The sequence below is a fragment of the Citrus sinensis genome, chromosome 1, assembly GCF_022201045.2.
Source record: "Citrus sinensis cultivar Valencia sweet orange chromosome 1, DVS_A1.0, whole genome shotgun sequence".
Lineage (NCBI taxonomy): Eukaryota > Viridiplantae > Streptophyta > Magnoliopsida > Sapindales > Rutaceae > Citrus > Citrus sinensis.
The window spans coordinates 22,784,408-22,799,813 of NC_068556.1; the positions used below are offsets into that span (position 1 = coordinate 22,784,408).

Below are 15,406 nucleotides of genomic sequence, written 5' to 3' on the forward strand. Positions count from 1 at the left end.
GAGCCGGTTTTGAGTTGAATTTATATTCAACTCAAAACGCACCGTTCGGTGCTAGGCGTTGTGCTTAATGTTCTGTGAGTGTCATTTTCCTAATTAGCTGGCTTTGACGTCATCAAAATTTATAGGCCTAAATTCGCCCATAATCTTAGCCCAGTGAGCATGCATCGAGGAACTCCTGAGGGCCCAAATCAATAAATAAAACAAACAAAAGCATTAAGGACCTTAATGAAAAAGGCCTTGCCGAGAAAAGTTTCAGTTTTTTTTTTTTGGGGGAAAATAAGACGTGATAGATTATGAGTTTCTAATTTCTTGAATTGGTTTTTTCGCTAAGCCCGTCCTGAAATTCTAGGGTTTAATTCATTTCTACAAATTCTGTAAATTTTATTTAACAAATTACAGGGTGAAAAAGTTGAACTTGTTCGAGTTTACTGAAGAGTCGAATTAGTTACTTGGATTCGGCCGGCCATGTACAGTGGGTCCAGTGATGGCGAGAGTCACGAGGCCGCGCAGCGAAAGATCCCGCTGGCTTCGTCAATGCTTTGGGTCCGAAACTTGCGTCGCTTCATTGGATCCGGTACCGGCCTTGGATCCGAAGCCTTGATGGGTAACTTACTATCTCTCATTTTGAAATTTTTACTTTCAAATTTAATTTTTTACTTGAGAAAATGTATTTGTTTTATGGATATAGTAATGTTGGTTCTTCATTATAATGTCACAGTAGTTTATGGTGACAAAATAAATTCATATGAATTTGAACTTAGAAATTAATTGGTTGATTATTGAGCTTTTATTGGATAAATGTGCTTAACTATCCATTTAACAATTAGCTCTTTATTGCCTGAATTTTTTTGGAAACGAAACAAATTAAAATTTGGGATTTTGGGTTGTTATCTTTTATCATCAGCTGCAATCTAACTTGGTTCATTTCTGTTATCCTTTGCAGAGCTTGAGACAAAGAGAATTTTGCTTGATATATTTAGAGAGAAGCAACAGAAAAGTGCTGAAGCTGGCACAATTCCCAGCTTCTACAAGAAGGCATGTGCATGAATTGGTTGCTTGGGTACTTTGCTTTAAATGATTATATATGAAGATACTTGTTATGTGATATCATATCTTTAAGGGCAAAACCCTACTTGAATTTTGCATAACTATTTTGAGTTTGATTGATTATTTTTGTGGTTTTGTCACCGAATTCTCACTTGTTATTATGTTTCTTTTGTTTCAGAAACCTGAAGAAGGGTCCATTAGTCACAGGGTCCAGAGACTTGCAAAATATCGGTTTTTAAAGGTACATTTTCTTTTTCTGCTTTGCCTCCTTGTTTACTGATTGTTCTTAGTATTGATCACGAAAGCAGTTTGTGATCTGCTATAATTGATTATCTCACTTAATTTCTGCAGAAGCAATCAGATCTTTTACTAAATGCTGATGATCTGGATGCAATGTGGGTTTGCTTGAGAGAAAACTGTGTTATTGATGATGCCACTGGTGCAGAAAAGGTATGTGAAATGTATCTTGCCATCTTAATCTGCGTCCAACCATGTTATTTTATATTCTCATTGGAGTTATGATTATTAACAAACTTTAGTATCGCTGTAATTGTGCAGCTACCTTATAAAATTGATTTACTGTTTTATGTTGGCTTCACCGCCTCTTGAAGCCCTTAAGCTGTGTTTGTTTTTGTACTTATGCTAATGTTTCCCGACATGTCATCTTGTAGATGAATTATGAAGATTTTTGCCACATTGCGTCAGTATGTACTGAGCAAATAGGCCCTAAGTGTAGACGTTTCTTCAGCCCGTCAAATTTTATGAAGTTTGAGAAAGATGAGTCGGGGAGAATCGCCATTTTGCCGTTCTATCTATATGTGATGCGTACGGTAGGTCTTGGTTTTTTTGTTATTTGATTCTCAGAAACCTGATTCTTTCATCTTATTTGAGCATTGGAATGTACATAGTAAGATCTGTCATTAAGGTTCAAATTTCTGGTCGTTGCAATGATATGCCAGTTTCCGTTCTTTTACATCTTTATAGTTGGCTGTTTGTTTAATTTAACATTTTGAAATAATGATAGTTTTCCCCTCCTGAGGAAAATTTCTTCACAGAACTTATCCCCACACCAAAGCAATCCTTCACCTCCTAATTTTCCTCCTAATTTTCCCGTCATATCTCTGCTCTTTGCTGATTATAATTATTTACTTTCAAGTTGGTTTTTCCCAAGGAGATTCTACTTCTTAATGTGAGCTCTTCAGTTCAAAAGGCATAAGGTTTCACTGGTTGTACAAAGTCAATGGAAATTGCCTTTTACCATTATTGGATTGTGTATTTGTTCCCCTTGCGTAGAATTGATTAGCTGAAGCGGAGGTTGTAAAAGTAGTGAATGATATTCCTTCTTCCTTGTTTTCTCTTAGGATTCGCTAGGATCTTTTGGCTTTTTTTTTTTTAGAGCTCAAAGCAACTGATATCCCTTTGTTCCTTTTACTTGATGGCGCTTCGATTTTTATGATTGTTCTTAACTTTTCACATTTGTTCAGGTTTCACTTACACAAGCCAGAATTGATATGAGTGAGCTTGATGAAGATTCTGATGGTTTCCTTCAACCTCATGTATGGACTATTTGTATGTTTGGACTTTTAAACCTTAGAAGATAGGGCACTGCATTGATTAATGATTCAGTGCCCACTTATATTGCATCTTCTGTGTCAAAGATTATAATCAATTTTTTTTCCCCTTTACAGGAAATGGAGGCTTATATACGTGGTCTGATTCCTAGTCTGGCACAACTACGTGATATGCCAACAGGCTTTATTCAAATGTATTGTCGGATAGCTGCACACAAATTCTTCTTCTTTTGTGATCCCCACAGACGAGGTTTATGTGGCCTTAGTTTCTGTTACTATAAAGAGTTAATATTGACTTGTAATATCTTAATAAGCGGATGTCAATGTGATATTTTACGCTTTGTGAAATGTATATTGATTTTTATGGAATTCCCTTATTTGGCTTTTTAAATGGCTTTGGTTGCTCAAAATTGTTAACGGTTAGTCTTACTTACAGGAAAAGCCTGCATAAAGAAAGTTCTGCTTAGTAATTGTCTCCAGGAACTAATGGAACTCCATCAGGTAAATGTTAGATGATACTTTTGAAAGGCATCAGCTAAGCTATTTTGTTACTCTGTTAGTTGATTGAAAAGTGAAATTTGAAGAAACTATTTTCACAGCAAGAACATGTTTTCATTGCCAACATTTGCTTCCTACTCTTTTCAAATAATATTGACGAGTCTCATTGTTGTGCCTTCATGATCTGCTTTCTGATTATTTTGTCTGACTAAGAAGTTAAATATTTTGAACTGGGTTGATAGTCTCAATTTATTTTGATGGTGTTAAACTTCATTTATATTAGGAAAGTGAGGAAGAAGTTACTGACACTGAACAAGCTGAAAATTGGTTTTCTTTGACATCTGCACAACGCGTATGCGGTGAGTACTGTGGATTTTTAATGTTTCATGAGTTCTTCATTTATTTATCAGTTTTGCAACACATATTAGGAGTAGATAGTTTGGTACCTTACTTCTTGGTTTATATATTTTTCACCTTTATTCATTTATAGAATTTACAACTGAAACTTAATTTGATGCTCATTCTTTCTGCAGACATGTTTATTGCCCTTGATAAGGATGCAAATGGGACGTTGAGCAAGCAGGAGCTTCGAGAATATGCAGATGGGACACTGACAGAAATTTTCATTGAGAGGGGTACACTGCTTTCCATTTGTTTCTTGAAAGTGTACAACTTTTCATGGCTGATTCTTGTATGTCATTCATCTGATGAGGCAGCAGATTTTTTTTTATATCCCCTATTTGCCATCTGCTGCACACCATCTTTATTTGAGAAGTTTCTTTTTAGTAGTATAGGGATGATAACTTTATTTATTTTATCTTATGTATATGATGTTATTAGATTTCTCAAATTTGTCTTTGTATTTGTTGCTGATAGTATTTGATGAGCATGTCCGACGTGGCAAAAGTGGAGGAGGAAATGCTAGGGAGATGGACTTCGACAGTTTCCTTGACTTTGTTCTGGCCTTAGAAAATAAAGATACTCCAGAAGGGTTAACATATTTATTTCGCAGTCTTGATCTTCAGGAACGGGGATATCTCACTACAGCTGATATTCACTCTCTTTTCAGGTTATAATCTTTAGTTTTTAAATTTAATCTTGGTTTACATCTTGTCCTGTACTTTTCCTGTTAGCTTTATTTGGTTGCTGAGAGTACATTTATGAATATCTTAATTTTTTCCGAGGAACCAAATTACAAGCTACGTATGGAAGTGAAGAAGGGGAACATCCAAGAGTTGAGATGTTGCCTGATACAATCTTCCTATAGAAAACTCTGTAAATTCCTGCTTGTAGCACTTAAGTAAAGTTCTGCAAGTCTCATATCTCCAGAGACATGAATCATATTAGATTAGAGACCCATTCACATCTGCTGTTGTCTTGGTTGGCATGTGATTCTTATTTTATTTAAATGCTTTGACCCTTGTGTAAATTTTGTCAGCTAAAAGAATTTCTTTGTTGCCTCTTGTAAACAGGGACGTGCATCAGAAATGGATTGAGGGTGGGAACTATGAACTATGCATTGAGGATGTAAGGGATGAAATCTGGGATATGGTCAAACCAGCTGACCCACTAAGGATTACTTTGGCCGATCTGCTTTCTTGTAAACAGGGTGGGACTGTAGCTAGCATGCTTATAGACGTTCGTGGCTTCTGGGCTCATGACAATAGAGAAAATCTTCTCCAGGAAGATGAAGAACCTGAAGAAGAATGACTGGCTTGTGTATGATTTAAAGGATGTGTTTGTACTAACAAAAGACTGCTGTCTGAAGCTGATGTATTTTGTTTTGTGTTTATGTATCTCTAAATGAATATCTAGTACTCGAATCTGTATGTTCTCAATGTGTAGAAGAAAGTAGCAGGAACTTGGACGGCAAAGAATGAGTGATTGAACATTGAATGCATGGACATCCGAAGGATATTTCAAAATCTAATGTTAAAACTAAAATCAGCAAAAAACTTGGGGGAGATATTTTCATACTCGCATGGCACATTTACATATAAATACCAGGAGTTTGAATGCTATTTACACATCAGCCTGTCCTTTCTAGGATCACTGATATCCATAAGTTATTTCTATCGAGTACCAACTTGGAAATTGCTACCTGGGGTGCTTGAATCATGCCCTCACTGTTGCAGGCATGAGCTCTCACCCTTGGGCTAAGAGTTCAATGGCTTCAAACTGAAGGGAGCTTGAATGGCTAATAAACACATTCGACCATTTCTATCTAGAAGTACAAAAGCTTTGCAGATGACAGCATTTCCATTTGCAGGTATAAAAATATAACTTGTACTATTCGATCTCATTATATGTATGAAAGTGCGGAGAACACTATAAATTTCCAAGCAAAAGTACATCCAAGCAAAAGTACATAGTTAGCTATCCCAAACGAGCAAAGATCAAACTTTCAAAAGTTGCATTTTGTTAGAGAAAGCAATTGCAAGCCAATCAGGCTGTGCAGGAGACCATTGGAGTTGGTTAATTTCAGAGCCAGCAGAGTACATGGACATAGGATCAATACCATTAGGTCCAGCCACTGGTGGCAATGGCAATTCCCAAATGAAAGCCTGCGAATCATCTCCAACAGAACATATATGCCTACGACTCTGAGGAGCCCACGCAATGGCATTGACACAAGCTCTATGCCTCTCCAATTCAGCAACCGGCAATGTTGGCGACCTGATATCCAAAATGACAACTTTATTACTGTCCATCAATATAGTTGCCATGTACCTTAAATCCTGCTTATTCCAAGCTAATCTAAGCAATGGGGTGTCGGGTTGCGGGCTCTCGTAAATAATCGTGGAATGTTCTTTGTCTCTCAAATCGAAAATTCTCACTGACCCATCAGCAGAAACTGAAGCAAAAACCCTAGCTTCACCCCAGCAGATGTCGTAAACCTCTTTGTCATGAGCAATAAGTTGAGTTTCAACAACACCCTTTTCAATATCCCAGATAGTGCAAGTAGTGTCGATGCTACAAGTTCCAATTCTCTTGGGTTCAATCTCGTTCCAATCAAATGAAGTCAAAGGAGCGCAAAACTCACTGCTCTTGCTGTTGTTGAGCACGGCAACGGGCTCGATCGATGAATCGCCAACGTCCCAAAGGCGAAGAAAGTCGCCGGATGAAGCGAGCAGATGACGGTTGGAGGAGGATTTGCGTGATGAAGAGTTGGGATCAAACATTAGCTTGGTGGGTGGGTAAGGGTGGTCAAAGGAGAGAGAGGGATGGGTCTTGATAGAGAGAGATTCTGGCTCGAATGAAACGACGTCGACTCGATTGGTGTAGTCTTCAATGAAGCTTCCGATGGCGATGCGTTGGCCGCACACAGCCATGGCGTAGAGAGGGTAAGGAGATTCATGGGTCACCGAGTTCTCGGATCTGAGGTGGGATTCTTGGCTTGAGTTTTCCATTTTTGTTTTGTTTTCTTTGAACTCTATTCGGGGTTTGGGCTCCTGTTTTTATTTGTTTTCGATAAAGTTTGAATTTTCCTGGAAAATTTGGAAGAACAATCGATTAGTCAATGGGGAGCCAAGTTTGAAGCTTATTGTAACCGTAGGTGCTGTGTGTTTTCAATGTTCGTTGGATCATTCATTTTATCACTGAAGTCCTTTGACTGTTAGGTTTGGTCCTTAAAAGAATTAAATGACTGTTCTACCCTTCAGGGCAACACAATATTGCTAATTGGGAGAGATCGGTTAAACAATTTGAAGGAAACTCTGGAGCTTCATTCGCTAAGCAAAATGAACTTTACTCCATTCGCCAGGCGAAAGATTATTTCATGCTAGAAGATTAATGAATTAATAACTTTTTTTCTCTGATTTTGAAAAAAATGAACTAATAATTTTTTTTTTGAGCATGAGTGAACTAATAATTTAAAATGCAAAAGATTGACTAAGAGTAGTCGAGACAATTTGTTGTCATGATTCAGTACAAGTTGGAAAATCAGCCCGCAGTAATTTCAAGAAGAAACAAATTTACATTTTTACCAACTGCAGTTCAGTATCTTTCAGATTCACAGGCTGCTAGGAAAATCATTTACAACAAAATAATAGCATCTCTGTTATCAAATGTGAAGCTCTATTCCCAATGACAGGCTGCCGGTAGATTGTCTCCATGGATGCAATTCGTCCTCCATTGAAGGTTGCGCACAATTCGGTCTTCACCTTGTACAATACTTGATAACCACATTCCTGAAGGTCTATTCTATACCTCTGATTAAACTGGAAAGGATTGAGAAGCTTCCAATTCCTTAGTTTTGAATAAAAATGGTCCCTCTATCTACGATGATAGTAGGATGTCTGGCTAGCTCCTCCACGTCGAATCTGAATCTTACTTCTGAGGTGGAACATCATAGCTCCATCAGACTTTGGCTTATCCTCCAAGGAACAAGCAGCTAGGCAGCTCAGCGAATACCCCCATGGAAAGGAGAAACTGGAAAAACCAGAAAGAAGGATACACATCTTACCCCTCATAGGCAAGTTGTGAAGCAACTGATATCTTTGGCTGGCAATGGAGCATAAGAGAATGACAGCAATAGAATATTTCTGCAGCACTTAATCCAACTTTCTATATTCAACCACCGCGTCATATGTTTCCGGGGTCAATGAACTCTCAGCAAAACATCTGAAGGATATTTCTTAGTTTAGTGTCAACTCAGAAGGAACAACAAGAGAAACATTTTCACCCTTGCAAGGCATATGAATATCTTGTAAAGGTAAAAATAATCAACAACTGAATTTTTAATGTCAAATATCAGGTTAAAGTGATAAACAAATAAATAACTAAATCTGACAAGATAATGCGGTTGGTCAATTGCAGGAGTTTGAATGTTATCAGCAATATCAATGCGTCCTTTCAAGGATCACTGGTGTTATCTGCATGATATCATGGAATTTAATCCTTCAAAGTTGCATACTTTTGTAGTCTTAAAAGCTACCAAGAACAATCTGGCTAATTTAACAGTGTTAATGAAACATTTTACAAAGAGGGGATAGACAAAAGAAATAAAGAACAACCAGTCACCAAAGGACATGAACTCAATTATACATTCAAGTGAATAGACCTTTGGAAACCAAAATGGTGGAATGCTGAATTTATGCCGCCCAGGTATTACGAAAACAAACTAATTGTGAATTAAGTTGGTATTTTTGTACAGATATTGCAATGAAAGTCAAATGATCTAAACTAGATAGACGAAGCTGTAATGGATGGTTCTTGCATAGAAGTATATACCTTAATTCATGCCAGAACATGTCAGTCTGGTTTAGCAAGAAAGGTCGTAAGGGAGCCAAAAAGTCATCTTCAACACTAGGCTGCCTTGGAGCTGCATTTAACTTTCCTTCCAGGCTCGCAATGAAAAGTGTAGAGGCCACATGAACAATAATGGATGGATCTGGGTCCCCAAGGAGAGCCTGAAGCTCTCTTCGTATCCATGGATCTATTCGCTGGACTAGTCTTCCTTTCACAAAATTATTCCCTGATGCATTCTGAAAGGATCAAAAAGTTAAACGGAACTTATGAGAAAGAAAAATAATAGACATAACTAAGGAATGCTATCATACACCTCCCCTGTTTGAAGAATTAAAAACAGATAGACCCATTTGGTTTTAGTATTCAGTAAACCAAAGCTTTGTGACAAAATTTCAGAAAGTTCTGGTGAAAAAAGTTCATAAAGATATTTTAATAACCTCATTTTTCAAAGGAGGACTATGAATGCAATGATACAAATAAACACACCCGAAAAAAAAAGAGAGAGATAATCATACCTGTCCAAGACACATCCTAGGAGATAATGGAACAGCCTGAAAGCCTGCATTATAAACACTGCAAAAAGCAGCAATATATATTAAGATTTTCTATTTGGCACCACTCCAATTATAATTTGCAAGACACTCTAAACTACAAACCACTACACTAATTTGCATCAACCGCAAACTAAAAATCTCCAGAAGAAACACTGACAACTTCAGAGTCATAGCTAATATCATTGATTTTGACATATTAAACTAAAATATGTGAAATGTTTCAATAACACAATAGTAGATAGCACACACATGGAAATTTTAACTTTTGCATCAACCTCCAATTAGCAGTACTGATAAGTACCTGGCACGCCATCGCAGTTTTCTTTCAGAGACAACCTCATCAGGCACCGATCCTGGCCGTCCAAACGATCGTCGCCATGGTAACGGCCTTGATCGCCCCCTGTCACTACTAATTTCATCTCTGGATCTTCGTATAATCCTGCATAAATTAAAAACACCAATTAAAATTCAATTCAACTATTAAAAAGGATAAAAATAAATTAAAAAAAAAACAGATTTTGCGCAAACCCAAAAAAAGAAACTTAAGCTGACCTGTGTGGAGTTCTTGGGCTGGAGTGAGATTGTGAGATGAAAGTTTTGTCCTTAATGAGAGGCTGTAACTGCTGTTGAAGGAAGTCTGAAGACGAAAGATTGATTCTGTAGAACCATGAACGAAACGGTGCGTTGCAGAGAGGGCAGATTCGCTTCAAGTTGCTCCATTTTTCTATGCATTCCAAACAGTAGGCGTGCGTACAAACTTTAAGCACTGCAGTTCTGCGGACGGTGAGATTATCTAAGCATATTGGACACTTTTGCCATCGGATCGCCGGTGAAATTACTCTCGAAACGAACTTCTCCCGTTCGCGCTTCTCACGTTTCATGTGATAGGATGATTTTCGGAGAGAAGATGATTCCATCCGCGAGAGACAGAAACAGCGTCGGATTATTAGTCCGTCATCCAAGGCGGTTCCTGCTGTAAAAAGACCGGCGATGAGTGGTATGGGTGATGTTCTTCGAGCCCTTCAATTCCAAATAATACTTTTCTGACGTCACTCAAAACGCCAGCGTACTCCTACCACGGACAAAAGAGTGAATTGGGCTGGGCTTGGATGGAGGACGGCGGCTGGACTGGTCAACTACTCGGCCCAGTTGACTATTGGTTCAAAAACAGAGCGGGTTACGTTAATATAAGTGAGGGTTTTTGTCAATTCAAAAAAAAAAAAAAAATTGAAATTTCACTCTCAACGAAACCACCAGTAGCACACAGTGCGGGTGGTTGCTGGCTTTGCTGAGCTAGCTCTCTCTCGGCTCTCGCGAAATGGAAGTCCCAAAGGAGCAAATCACCGCTCTTATCGATCAAGGCCTCTACGACTCAGCCCAAATGCTCGTAATTTTGCACTCTCTTAAGTCTCTTTTCAACCTCGAATTAGCTTCAGATTAGCGTAAATTAACTAACCAGTTGTCGTCTTGCTTCGTTTTTAAATTAAATTTGGATCAGGGATGTTTCCTTGTTTCATCATCTGCTATTAATGGAGAAACCAGTCCACACCTCAAGGCCGAAAATCTAGTCAGTTGTTTTCTTTTCTTTTTTTTTTCCAATTAATAATACCGCCTTGCCATTTTTTTTTCAAAATTGTCATTTTACATGATGAGTGACTTTAGTTTTTTATTTCTTTTATTCGTTTATACAGATTATTCTTGGTGATTCATTGTTTCGGGATAGAGAGTATCGCAGAGCAATTGTAAGAGCCTTATCTGCATACTTAAATTGTAAATGCAAATTGCCATTAATGTGTGATTTTTAATATCTATTTGTCTTGGAGGATTTTGAGTTGTTTTGGTTCTTTTTATTTTTTTGTCTTTTGTGTTGTAGCATACATATAAGCAAGCATTGCAATATTACAAGATTGTTCCGAAGCAGAATTCAACCAGTTCTAGAAGTTCATTGTCCACATCAAATAGGTCCTCTTCTCCGAATTCTTTTAACGTTTCAGCAATCAATGAGAACGAGGTAGAGTGAACTTGTTTCTTGATGACAACATTTTCCCCCTTTTGGAAATATTTGCATTGGCAGGATTATGTTCTTAAGTTTTGTCTTCGTCCATCTCTGTTGCAGGTTAAGTACAAGATTGCATCTTGTCATTTTGCACTTGGTGAAACAAAAGCGGCCATTGTTGAGGTTCTGCTTTGTCATTTTTCATTTCACTGTATATTTTTATAAATATATTTGTTGTAAGCTGATTCTGTTGAATTTCAAAATTATTTTAGGATTGTTCCTTGTTGAGAATATAGTTAGTCTTTTTATATTCCTTTCATTGAACAATTTCGTACTTATCGCTCTTGTTTTGCAGATGGAGGGAATTCCTAGCAAAGCAAGAAATTTGCAGATGAGTCTATTAATGGCAAAGCTTTATCGGAATTCGAGACATAATCGTGGGGCTGTTGCTTGTTATAAAGAGTGTTTAAGGTTCCCCTGTTCTTCGTTCATCATCTTTTTCTTACTCTGGTTGCACTCAATGACATTATCTAGTCACTAATACTTGGGTTTCAAATTACTAACTTTTTTCTACTTTCCATTTTTGCAAGTACTGCTGAATTTATTTCTGCCGTGGTTTAAAGTATTTCTGTATCAACTACCTGAAAGCTTTTCATTTCTTTTTGATGGTCGCCTTTTCTCTAGGCATTGCCCTTTTTTCATTGAAGCCATTACAGCTTTAGCAGAATTAGGAGCTACTCCCAAGGATATCATTTCATTGTTTGCTCAGGTTTGTTGATGAGTATTATATTTACCTATTCCATGAGGAACATTCCAAGATAAGATTTTCTTGAGGTGGCTTTTAGTTTTTTCACTCTGCAATATCTCTAGAATTCATCCTGATATCGAATTGATGCTAGATGTTGTGAGTAGTAACTGGAATAAGTGATATTTAGTATTTCAATCAATAGTTCTGTTTATATTTGGGGAGAATGTTTAATTGACCAGATTATTTGATTTTCTTCTCTGTGGTTTTTGTTTCTCTTTATTTGTTTAATGATATTTTGGTGATTTATCCTTTATTTAGACTCCAAATAGAAGTGGGAGGGCCCCGTTTGATCATCTTGACTCAAGTCGCTGGCTGCACGTAAGTACATTACCATAGATATATTTAAGCATCTGGCACTTTTTGTCAGGATATTGTTAGCGTACACATATTTTACCCTAAGCTTGTTTACACGACTTGAATGTGGTGTATGCACTTAATCATGCATTCATGTCATGCCATGCAAATAAGGGGGCATTTGGTGAACTAAATGTCCACGAGGCAGTGAGCAAAATGCTGAGTCAAACACCTGGCTTGTCGAGCATTGCTGAGCCACTAATATGGTATGAGTTTTTGATAACTACTCAATACATGGACTTTGTTGCATTTCTAGGTGCATTATAAACTCTTTCTGTCAATCCTTCAGTTTTCTCTACCTACAATTTTTATTTAACAACCGGACACTAAGCAATGGTTGAAAAATATACACAGCCTTTTCACCATCTAGATAGTCTATGTCAGAAGCTCCAATAGTTTCCTGACTTGAAAGACTAAACTTATAAGCATGTTTTGTTTTTGTATAGGCAAGTTAAAATCATACTAAGTGGGAATAGAAATTGATTACTTAGTGCAGTTACTTTGTGTTGTTGTCAGGAATTTTATTGTCTACATTTCATTATTTGTATTCAATGGCTAGCTTCACGCGGACAATATTGTTTATAGTTTGTAATTTCTGTGCAGCGTTATGTTGAGGCCCAGTGTTGCATTGCTTCAAATGATTACAAAGGTAATAATCTGTTTAGGAGTGGATTTTCCTTTCGGGTGTGTATTTCTGGGGAAAAGTACTGTGCAATTCAAGACAATGCTTCCTCTTTCTTTACAGTTTTTGAACCCTTTGGTTATGCAAATTATAACTTGGTTATGATCTTTTGGTTCCTGTGTCTGCTTTCGTAACTATTCACAATCATACACTTATTTTTTGGTCCTTCATTGTCTTGGCAGGTGGTTTGGAACTCTTTGCTGAGCTTTTACAACGTTTCCCAAATAACATACATATATTACTTGAAATGGCAAAGGTTAGAAATGGTTGCACTTTGATAAATATTTGTCTTGTAAGATATCCAATGATTAAATACGATTATCATTTCTAGATATCCAATGATTAAATACGATTATCATTTCTATCTTTTTTATTTGGATAAAATTTTATTATTTTGATTGTCTTCAGACTGACTTACAAATGATTAAATATGTTAAGGTTGATGCCATTATTGGAAAGAACGATGAGGCCATATTAAATTTTGAAAAGGTAGTAAGAAGTTTGCTTTGTTATACCATGGAATTATGCATAATCTGCATGCAACCACCCACAGAAAATAACATGCTAATTTACTGAAAAATTCATCATCTTTGCAGGTTCGATCAATTGATCCTTATATTATGACTTACATGGATGAGTATGCAATGCTTCTAAAGGTGAAGTGTGATTATTCCAAGCTAAGCAAGTTAGTTCATGATTTGCTGAGTATTGATCCTTCAAGGCCAGAAGTTTTTGTAGCCTTATCAGTGCTGTGGGAAAGGAAAGATGAGAGAGGAGCATTGTCTTATGCTGAGAAGGTTAGTTTTTTCTTTCTTTTTTTAATTAGAAGAAAGAATTATGAATAAGGTTAATTCTTTTAATTTTTGGTGTTCAAGTTTCTTATTCTTATATTCACATAACTCATGGCTTCACTTTTCTTTTTTTTTTTTCTTTTTTCAATTTCAATTAGAGCATCCGAATTGATGAGAGACACATTCCAGGTTATATTATGAAGGTATTCATATGGTTTTACTCCTGAAAGACTGGGATTACTTTTGTTGACATCTTTCTTTTATTTATTTAATACACTTTTCTTGTATACTTTTAGGGTAATCTACTCTTATCTATGAAAAGACCAGAAGCAGCTGTAATTGCCTTCAGAGGAGCTCAAGAATTGAGACCTGATCTTCGCTCGTATCAAGGTGTGATTTTCTAAGTAAAGAAAATGAGATTAGTCATTCACTATGTCAGCCAAATGCCATGCTTCTTTATGTCTGCTTGTTATTGTTATATTTTATTACATAGGAAGAATGATAAGTAACACGGTATAAATACAGGTTTGGTTCATTCTTATTTGCAATTCTCTAAAGTCAAAGAGGCTCTATATGCTGCAAGGGAGGCAATGAAGGCCATGCCTCAGTCTGCAAAGGCTTTAAAATTAGTTGGGGATGTACATGCAAGTAATGCAAGTGGGAGAGAGAAGGTAAACCTGTAATGGATAGTTTTACCATCTTACTTAGGTACAGAAATTACCTTAAAATCTAGCTTACAGTAAATTTTATACCCATTCAACTTGTAACAGGCGAAAAAGTTCTATGAATCTGCACTCAGGCTGGAACCTGGTTACCTAGGAGCTGCCTTGGCATTGGCTGAGCTTCATGTCATTGAGGGCCGAAATGGAGATGCTGTGTCTTTGCTTGAGCGATATCTCAAGGATTGGGCTGATGATTCCCTTCATGTCAAGTTGGCTCAAGTATTTGCTGCCACAAATATGCTGCAGGAGGCTTTGTCACATTATGAGGCTGCTTTGAGGTTAAACCTATTAAAGCTATTCCCCAAAAGTAGTTCTTTTATTTCAGAAGGTTTTTTGCCTGATTATTAATGGGAAGAGCTGCCTTGCCTTTATCCAGATTATGATAGAAAAGACCATGTATGCCTCTTATTCATGTCCTTTATTTCATTTTTAATGGGTGCTGCAGAATAAACTCACAGAATGAAGCTGCGAAAAAAGGGTTAGAGCGCTTGGAAAAGCAGATGAAGGTTTGTCTTATGCTGTCTACTCCCTGTACAAGCACTTTTTAAAGGTTCATTACAGCAGAATGCTAGTATAGCCTCTGGTGAATGTAAAATAACACGATTACGTTTATGTCTCCTTGTAGGGAGTGGATCCTGATGCCCCTGAAGAAGATGAGGAGAATGAGGTTGAGGATGCTGAAGGAGATCAAGAGGAGACTGACCTCTTGTGATGTAAAACTAAGGGCGGTCTTCCAGAAGGTTTTGAGATGGAAAATTAACATCCATAGTCTGTTCATCGGAGAAAATGCTATGCCCTGCTACCTTGGACCAAAACTTTTGACCGGCTGTTAAAGGGCATCAGAAATTGGGAAGTGGGAAAAGCGACAGAAGATTTGTTGAAGTACAGAGTGAGTTTTTGCTGAGGCTAGATCTTATTTTGCGCAAAGAAAAATCTGGTGTGGTCTTCTCAACTGAAGAGGTTGCTAATAGCAGTCCCGATTTACTTGATTGATATTGTAATATATTACGAGCGCTTATGTTTTGATTTGTAATCTATGGAGGATTTTGGTTCCAAATTCGATCTCTATGCATTTTAGCACCATGAATTGTGTTCCCAAACTTAAGAATATGTAGATGGTGAAAATGAGTACA

General features: G+C 37.2%; 4 protein-coding genes and 1 non-coding gene across 5 annotated transcripts; 3 read left to right on the top strand and 2 right to left on the bottom strand.

The window, feature by feature from the left end:
- Positions 1-250: 250 nt before the first annotated feature.
- LOC102607891 (probable serine/threonine-protein phosphatase 2A regulatory subunit B'' subunit TON2) lies at positions 251-4,939 on the top strand. Its single transcript, XM_006489076.4, has 12 exons — positions 251-604; positions 944-1,035; positions 1,226-1,288; positions 1,399-1,497; positions 1,719-1,877; positions 2,532-2,603; positions 2,736-2,868; positions 3,055-3,119; positions 3,400-3,475; positions 3,650-3,751; positions 3,993-4,185; positions 4,589-4,939. The coding sequence occupies exons 1-12, from the start codon at positions 466-468 to the stop codon at positions 4,824-4,826; spliced, it is 1,431 nt and encodes a 476-aa protein (XP_006489139.1). The 5' UTR covers positions 251-465; the 3' UTR covers positions 4,827-4,939.
- LOC112495714 (small nucleolar RNA snoR104) lies at positions 4,336-4,453 on the top strand. Its single transcript, XR_003062043.1, has one exon. It is a non-coding gene; the product is annotated as a small nucleolar RNA snoR104 (small nucleolar RNA).
- Positions 4,940-5,512: 573 nt separating the features above from the next.
- On the bottom strand, positions 5,513-6,526 carry LOC102607596 (protein TRANSPARENT TESTA GLABRA 1). The gene is given in 1 exon segment (NM_001320058.1): positions 5,513-6,526. A coding segment is annotated over 1 exon segment (1,014 nt).
- Positions 6,527-6,984: 458 nt separating this feature from the next.
- Positions 6,985-9,951, bottom strand: LOC102607299 (uncharacterized). The gene is made up of 5 exons (XM_006489074.4): positions 9,473-9,951; positions 9,222-9,359; positions 8,882-8,939; positions 8,349-8,602; positions 6,985-7,739 (listed from the first exon to the last, which is right to left on the bottom strand). Exons 1-5 carry the CDS (start codon positions 9,835-9,837, stop codon positions 7,670-7,672), a joined length of 885 nt encoding a protein of 294 aa, XP_006489137.1. The 5' UTR covers positions 9,838-9,951; the 3' UTR covers positions 6,985-7,669.
- Positions 9,952-10,123: 172 nt separating this feature from the next.
- LOC102607002 (anaphase-promoting complex subunit 7) lies at positions 10,124-15,356 on the top strand. The gene is made up of 18 exons (XM_006489073.4): positions 10,124-10,307; positions 10,419-10,487; positions 10,612-10,662; positions 10,794-10,931; positions 11,037-11,099; positions 11,272-11,387; positions 11,601-11,685; positions 11,983-12,042; positions 12,682-12,727; positions 12,943-13,016; positions 13,199-13,249; positions 13,357-13,557; positions 13,710-13,754; positions 13,848-13,941; positions 14,077-14,222; positions 14,322-14,551; positions 14,719-14,779; positions 14,899-15,356. Exons 1-18 carry the CDS (start codon positions 10,239-10,241, stop codon positions 14,983-14,985), a joined length of 1,686 nt encoding a protein of 561 aa, XP_006489136.1. The 5' UTR covers positions 10,124-10,238; the 3' UTR covers positions 14,986-15,356.
- Positions 15,357-15,406: the final 50 nt, after the last annotated feature.

Excerpts from the sequence above, each read along its gene's own strand:
- LOC102607891 (XM_006489076.4), top strand. The coding sequence starts at position 466 with ATGTACAGTGGGTCCAGTGATGGCGAGAGTCACGAGGCCGCGCAGCGA. Across the intron at positions 1,289-1,398 it reads CAAAATATCGGTTTTTAAAG|AAGCAATCAGATCTTTTACT; the intron begins GTACATTTTCTT and ends TAATTTCTGCAG. Across the intron at positions 2,869-3,054 it reads TTGTGATCCCCACAGACGAG|GAAAAGCCTGCATAAAGAAA; the intron begins GTTTATGTGGCC and ends TCTTACTTACAG.
- LOC102607299 (XM_006489074.4), bottom strand. The coding sequence starts at position 9,837 with ATGGAATCATCTTCTCTCCGAAAATCATCCTATCACATGAAACGTGAG. Across the intron at positions 8,603-8,881 it reads CTAGGATGTGTCTTGGACAG|AATGCATCAGGGAATAATTT; the intron begins GTATGATTATCT and ends TGATCCTTTCAG. Across the intron at positions 7,740-8,348 it reads ATGTTCTGGCATGAATTAAG|ATGTTTTGCTGAGAGTTCAT; the intron begins GTATATACTTCT and ends AATATCCTTCAG.
- LOC102607002 (XM_006489073.4), top strand. The coding sequence starts at position 10,239 with ATGGAAGTCCCAAAGGAGCAAATCACCGCTCTTATCGATCAAGGCCTC. Across the intron at positions 13,250-13,356 it reads CCATATTAAATTTTGAAAAG|GTTCGATCAATTGATCCTTA; the intron begins GTAGTAAGAAGT and ends TCATCTTTGCAG. Across the intron at positions 13,942-14,076 it reads TGATCTTCGCTCGTATCAAG|GTTTGGTTCATTCTTATTTG; the intron begins GTGTGATTTTCT and ends GTATAAATACAG.